At 44.7% G+C, this 7824-nt stretch overlaps 1 protein-coding gene across 1 annotated transcript in view; it reads right to left on the reverse strand.

Moving 5' to 3' along the window:
• Nucleotides 1-885: 885 nt before the first annotated feature.
• The window catches only part of COL6A5 (collagen type VI alpha 5 chain), a gene marked incomplete at both ends in the record, with an annotated part of 95460 nt that continues 88521 nt past the window's right edge, over nt 886-7824 (reverse strand). Inside the window, one exon of the mRNA XM_080934673.1 lies at nt 886-1088. Within this exon, the coding sequence (XP_080790799.1) occupies nt 886-1088 (203 nt within the window). The remainder of the gene's footprint in view (nt 1089-7824) is intronic.

The following is a 7824-nucleotide window of genomic DNA, read 5'->3' on the forward strand; positions in this document are numbered from 1 at the left end:
ATCGAAGAGACCCAGCATCAACTTCAGACCACCACAGGTACGCACACACACATGCATACACACCTGTACACATGTGTTAATACACATACACACATGAATGTGTACCATGTACGAATACACATATCCAAAGAAGGAAGAAAGGAAGAAAAGGGGAGAGGGAGAAAATAAGAGTCTTTGGAAAGCATCCATCACCCAAGTGACAGTAGCAGAGAGTGAATGGCACAGTGATGTTTGGAAGATCTACCTGCCCAGTGCAGGGAGGAACCTTCAAAAGAGAACATCGTGGACGGAGCACAACCATTATTGTCTTTAGGGACATGATCCTGATCAGTATCCCATCCCCAGAGGTCAGCACTAAACACGCACTCAGGCTGTTTATGCACACATACGTATAGGCACGTAATGATAATTGAAGAGGAGGTTTGGAACTTGAAAGGGAGTGGGGTACATTGAATGAGCTGGAGGAAGGGGCGATGAAAATGATGTACATATAGTACTCATATAAGAAAATCTCAAAAAATGAAAATAAAGCTAAAATAGAAATAAAGCAATGCTCAAGTAAAATGTGCCACTCAACCCTGCTAATGACAGAAGTATCAGGAAAGCCACATCCATCCCTTGGCCAGCCATGAAGCTTATCACTAGTGTCACAGAGAGAGCCACTTAAGGCCAGCTCCCAGCATCTTCTGGGGGCACTGTACCAAGCCAGACACTGGAGAAAGCACTTTCCACAAGCCAATTCTCACAAAACCAATTTCATAGATGAGAACAATTGGAGGTTGTGATAACTCAAGCCACACAGCCCAGCGTCAGTAACCAGCTCACAGAACAAATCTTACTTTTTTTGGTGATTCCAGATCGCACCTTAGACACATCATTAAAGCCTTATAGGGCGTCAAATAACGGAAAAAGCTCATTTGTATGAAAAGTGCAGAGTGAGCCATTTATCGAAGAAAATGTGTTCACCGGACAGAAATCCTGCTGGCTTAGCGGGACTCTCACATGGGCTCCGCAGACATTGCAGAGCCCTGCAAACACCACGTGAGATGAGATGGGGCAGAGACGGAGCTCAGCGGCTGCAGTGGATGCTGAGGAGCAGGGTGTGAGTTCAAAAAGAAAAAAAAATCTCTTCTTTGCCTGAAACCCTAATATAGCAAAGTGTTGGTGCTTAGCTGCACATTAGAATCATTGGGAGCGTTAAAAATGCCCATGGTCAAGCTGCTCCCCAAGATGAGGTCCAGCTACCCATGGTTTAAAGAACCTCTTGAAGGCTTAGGCTTCCAATAAGCTATGAAAGGAGAGAACCATTTAGCTACTAATGAAATGGTTCTCGAAGGTCAGGCCAGGGACCAACCACATCAGCATCCTCCTTGAATATGTTACAAGTAGGGATACACAAGCCAGGTCTAGACCTTCTGAATCAGAAACTCTGGTGGTAGGGCTGCAACCTGTGTGGGCCCAAGCCCTCTATGACAATCTGGTGCAGGACCAAGGAGCCACCTAGTCATCTTCTATCCAAATCGATTAATGAACACATCCCCCTAATTTTACCATTTAAACATGTCCCTTGTATGTTCAATCTCAGCATCATTATTCACTCTTATGTGAATGACTGATAGTCCTGTGGCTAGTTCTCTCCCTCTACAATTCCCTATTTCTGCAGCAGGCAGGTCCAACCTCAGAACCCATCCTCAGGGTCACCTCAGTGCTTCCAGAATAGAATCTGCATCGGGTGCAAGGTTCTCCCTGACTGCGCTGTGGTCATCTCCCTAGCTTCCCGCCCCATCTTTCTTCCCATTCCCACCCTACTCCTCATCCCCACCTCTCCTCCTCCCTCCTCCTCACCTTTCTGCTCCATCCTCCTTCTCCCCCTCCTTATCCTCTTTTCCCCTCCTCCTCATTATCATATCCCCTCCTCCTCCTCTTCCTGCCCCATCCTTCTCCTTGTCCCCACCCCTCCTCTTCTAAACATTGTCTTTATAGTTCAGACCCTTTCTGAAGACAAAGAGGTAGGAAAAAACATTCTCCTTTGGATTCCTTTCAAATTTCTGCTTTTCCTAGTCATATCTAGTCATTTTCATTCAGACCAAAGGGTCCCTCCTGGGTGTTCAGGCTCCAGGTGCAGTTCCCTACTTCAGGGTCCCACAGTGCTCTCTGCCAGCTTCACCATAGCATCTCCATGATAAAGTGCAACTATCGCTTCCTGACTCAGTCCTTGTTAGATCATGCCCCACAATGGATGCTCACACACCATGCCATGCAGAACTAGAGAGGATGTGTCTGCTGCTCCACAGCACCTCAAGCAAATGATGTCCAAGCCAGGACATCTCAGTGTCACATGATCACACCGGTCACTTGGAGATCTGGTTACAGCACAGAGTCTAACAGAGTAGACATGGGGTAGAATCCAGAAGCTCTGTATTTCGTCCAGGTTCCCATCTGATGCTGACACTCTGGTCCATGGGCCACCAGATATGACGAGGGTGGTTAGAACCGTGAGCAGGACATTTGCAGGTTAAATCATGTCCATGGTAAGAGGAGCTGTGCTATTTATTAATCTTTTCTCATACCATTCATCATCCTGGGGTTTTAACTTTTTTTTTTTTTTTTGGCTTGTTTGAAAGAGGCTGTAATCAGCCCACTTGTGAGCCAGCCCCTGCACAGCTGCAGCCCCTGACTGTGCTAGTCAGCTTTCTGTTGCTGGAATAAATATCCAAAGATCATGCAATTTAAAAAGATGAGCAGTTTATTGCTGGAGGTTTTAGCTTGTTAGCAGCCGGCACTGTTGCCTTTGGCCCGGTGACAACAGGTGCAGACAGAAGAAACTGCTCACCCCCATGGCTCTGTGAGGTAAAGAGGAAAAGGAGGAGCCCAGGACCCCAATAACCCCCCAGGGGCACTCCAATACCCCCTTCCAGGTCTGACCTAACATCTCCTACTAGGACCCCACCTCCTAAAGATTCATCCACTTTTCTATGGTAACAACCAGGGACCACGCCAAAACCACATGGGTCTTTGGGGAGATACTCAAGACCCAAACCACAGCACCAGCACACACAATGAGAACTTCCTTACCAGCAGCCTTTGTGTGGAGGCCAAGAACTAAAAAAGAAGTTATTTTAAAGGAAAAAAAAAAAAAAAAAAAAAAAACCTTCTCTCAAGGCAGAATCCATATTGTTTGGGAACCAAAATCTTGGAAGAAGAGGGGCCAACAGGGTATAATCCACAATATAAGCCTCTCCTGTTTAATTCTTTTTGCATAGAGACTGGTCATTACTAGGTGTCTGACAGCCAAGGCCTGAGTTCCTAGTGATTAGTGTGGTGTTCTCGTGAGCAGTGGAGAACTAGAGAAGAAACGGAGCCAGTGACAGAGTTCTGGGGTCAGATCACCATGGTTCTAGCAGCAAGTGAACGGTGCTGACAACTTCCTCTAAAGACGTGGGAAGGGGCTTCCACTCAGAGACCAAGAAGGACCTGTCCAAGCTTCCAGCTACACCAGACAGCATTTACCCAAGGCTCACAGACTCAGATCAAAGAGTCGGGAACCCTAGTTAGGCATGGCGAATGCGGTTTTCCAGAGACATCACAGGACTCTTAGTCATCTCTAATTCTGACCAGCTGTTCTCAGTGTGCACCCTCTCGTGTCATGTAAGGTTGCAGGGGCTTAACGGGTCATTTCTGGAAAAAAAAATCTTTACAGAAAAAATGGGCTCTTAATACATACACCATGGTTCCTTTTAAGGAATTTCAAGTTGATTATATATTGTAGCGTGTTCGAGAATTTTAAAAACAGTTTGCTCTTTTCTTTAAAAAGGCAAAACAACAAACCGTTTTTTTTTTTCAACAAATCACCTTGCTTTTTTCAGCAACGACCTCCCAGGACAGCCACACTGGCCACACGCCCCGCTCAGATACTGCCGACATGTCCCCCTCTCCCAGACACAGATGCGCAGCTCTAACTCTTCGGGGTTTGTCTTCTATGACGACTCTGCTCTGCCATCCCTTCACTTGGATTGCCATCACTAAGTGCCAGGGACTGTCCTGGGAATGTGATGGCCAAGCAGAAATGCTCTTGGCAGCATCCACAAGTGCATGGGCCCTTATAACAACCATGATGGTTGGCCTTTTTACAGGGGCTCTAGGGCTCAAACTCAGCTCTTCATGCTTGCAAGGCAATTAATTTTGTGTCTGAGCTGACACTCCAGCCCATTCCCCTTGCTTCTTATAGACAGCAAGTTGTGCTGTGCTTGATACTACCCCAAATGACTATTCATGTGACATGTGACCACTCAACGGTCTCTTGAACGGTACAAACTCTGGTGACTTTGCTTACTGCAAACTCCTCAAGGTGAATGAAATTGTATAGCTATTTTTTATTTCCTTTCTAACTCCTCATCTCAAAAGTACATAAGGATTTACTTGAGTTTTGTATTTGTTTTTGTTTTTGTGACTTTTGTTATTCTTAAACTGTACAACCCCAATCACCTAAACATGCATAAAGAATTTCTCTATTAAGCCCTTAAGAAGAAATAAGATATCATAGTGCCAATTAGATGCCCCACCTCACCTCTTCTCACTGTGGGGTCTGGCATTAGGCTGAGAGAAGAAGGAACTGACTCCTCTCCAATGCCAGCTCCTGTGTGGGTTCTAAGTCGTCTATTTAGGCCATAGGCCCACAGGGGCTAGAAAACTCACTACCAGTGCCTGTGTTGAGCCACTTCCCTGGAGTGCCACCTTCACCCCTGCAAAGGGAAAACTCCACCCCAGGCTGTGGAGCAAGGCAGAGCATGATGGGATACTCTGTTTATCTTGTTCCTTTATGGCCATTCTTTAGATGTTGCAAAGTGTTCATTTTCCTGGCACTGAATCCCAAGGCTCTCCAGTTGCTGTCTGCTTTCCTTTACTGGAGTCTTCAGTAGTCATAAAGGACACAGGGCATTGCCTCTCATTCATTAACTCACCCATTAAATATACGGGAGATGCCACAGTGTATCTTTCTGCAGCTTTTTCTGGCTCCATGTTATCAGACTCATATATGTTTCTGAGTGCAGCTCCAGTTTATTGGTTTGACTGCCCTGAAATACTGTTATATGTATATGATACATTAGGATACGTGGTTGCTTTTAACTCTGCTGCAGCACATACTGTTGTATGGTTCCTGTGTATACATGTGAAAGCGTCATATATCCACCTGTTGATGGGACTGTTGCTGCGCTGATGTGGTTAGATATGGAACAGATATTGCTCAGTGTTGACCAGCATGGTACCAATCTTCCGGGAGCAACGTGGTTCCTACTGGTGCACACTCTGACACCATCATCACTCTAGGATTTAAGGATCTGATGTAACCTTCATGCTGCTGTTAAGACACAGACAAAGTTCTTAGAGAAAAACAAAACTATTAAATAAATAGACTTTGTTTCTGAAGTTTCCAAAACAATAACTGACCACTTAAAATGAACTGACCATGTCGTTTTTAAATTATGTAAAAGACAACAGTCACAGTAAGGAAAATTATGTGGAACAACTATGAAATTGTCCACGTGCCATCCACCAGTACATTCATTTCATTTTCACACAATGCGCACTCATTGGTTTGGCAATTACTTGTTGCCTTAACTAAATCGAGTGATTTTGTTAGTATATAATAATTGTACAAAATAACGGGTTCCATTATGCCATTTCTAGACAGCAGGTAAAAGATTTCGATAACATTCACCTCTTCTGAGATTCTTATCCTCCTTCAAATCTGTCCTCCAGCCCTGGAACTCCACATATGGGAGAAGACATAGATTCTCATCTTTGTGAGGCTGGCTTACACCACTCAACACAAAAGCCTATGGCTCCACCCACTTTCCCGAAAATCACAGGACTTTGCTCTTCTTTATGTCTAAATAGCACTCCGCTGCCTGTGTATGTCATGTTAAACTGGATGTGTTTAACTGATTCCCTACTGCCTTGTCTTGTCCTGTATGTGTGTTTCCTAAGGTTGAATGTGCTCTCCTGGGCTTGTATTAACTGTGTTAGACTACAGTTAGTAAGAATGCACAAAATAAGTTTCTAGGTTAGACTTGGGGCTTTTGTTGTTGGTTTGGTTTGGTTTGGTTTTGGAGACTGTTTTGATACATTGTTTAAGAACAGCTGTTTCCATATTCATATGCTGACAGGAATATAAAGCACACTAAAATAGAAAACAGGTGTCCTCAAGGCAAGTGAGCAGTTCAGAAAGCAGCCTCTCCTCCCCTTTTCTTTGTTATGAATTTGTTACTTTATAAAACATCCTGGTTAAGAAAACCCCCTGACTCCAGGTAATCATTGCTAAATGTAACCTCAGGGTCCCATGAGAACCAAAGCTGCTGAGTTTAGGGTTGTATAAATGGGTTTTAAAAAAAAAAAGACAATCCTGGGACATTTCAGTTACAAATTGTTTTTACTCGAGGGTCTAATTTGAGATGTAGGATGTGACGATGATTATGACAAAAATCTTCCTTTGGCAGGACAGTCGCCCAAACTGATCAAAGTGAGTGAGCCAAGCTGTCCTCTTGCTCAGCATCCCCTTTCCTCCTGAGAGATGAAAGCCAGTCCTAGTTTTGAAGGTCTGTTCCTTGATGTCTCTATCCTGAAGAGTCTCTCCCTCAGGGTTGGGACTGAGAACTAAATTTAGTTTTACTTTCTGCCCCTACCCTTCTATTAAGTGATTGACACCCTCTGGCTGGAACCGCTGCTGCCTGGAATCCCATCTGCCAGGGGACACTCTTCTCCCCTGCAAGCTCATCTTGCATCTTCACCATCTGTAAAGCATGAAAGACACCCTTCTCTTAGTGTCATGTCACGATATTGGATAATTCCTCCCGAGCCTACTCCTGTAGGTACCAGGTATGAAGCAAACACAAGAAACAATGATAATCTTTGCTATCTTCAACAGTCAAACTACATGTCCAATCTAGAGTGATCTGGGAGGTCCATGGAGAAAAACTTGACCACTGGTAAAACTGTAATGCAGAGGACCTTGAACACAAGTCTTTCCCGTCTACTGATCTGAAATGTTCTGCTTAGTGGCTTTACTAGATATAATTATTATATAATCATTTGAACAGGGTAATGACAGTTTGCAATGTCTGACTCTACTCAGAATTCCTGTGGCTTTTTCATGGAATTCATTTACAGGATAACAAACATTCCTCCCCTACCCCTGTCTACCTCCTGACTTTCCCCAAATAAGCTTTCCATTGCTCATACCAGAACCTACTGTCCTTCGAGGCTGCTGTTGAGCAATAGAGTGGCCCAGTGAGTACCTGAGAAGTATGTCCTTTCCCTGTAGCAGCTCTCGGTCCATCCATCAGGGATCTGGGTGGGAAGAAGACCCAACTCCCAGCTTCTGATCTAGATAGCTCTGTCTAACTCAGAATAACTCAGAAGCCTAACTTCCAGCCAGGCTCAGGCTTTGGCTGCCCTCTATGGGACAGTGCTGAGATAGCACCTCATTTGGCTTCTACTTCCCTAGGCGGCTTCCTCTGCTGCTTGGTGAATTCCCCTGTGACTATTCCACCAATGGATCTCATGAACATAGGTTGTCGACCCAGGGAGCACCCCAGGGGAAGATGTCTATGTACCTGTCTCCATGGGGAAAAGTCATGTTCTTTTGCCCTGCACCTTGGAGAGTTTCTAAATTTCTAAATCTAACTTTTTCTTAACAGTTCAAAAGTCATTAAAAGTATGTAACTGTAGCATGTTGTGAAAGTCAAGCTGGCTGACTTGAGGTCAATCCCTGGAGTTCATGTTTGAAAGCCCAATGTGGAAGCATGCACTGAGAATCCCAGCATT

The sequence above is a fragment of the Micromys minutus genome, assembly GCF_963924665.1.
Source record: "Micromys minutus genome assembly, chromosome: 21".
Lineage (NCBI taxonomy): Eukaryota > Metazoa > Chordata > Mammalia > Rodentia > Muridae > Micromys > Micromys minutus.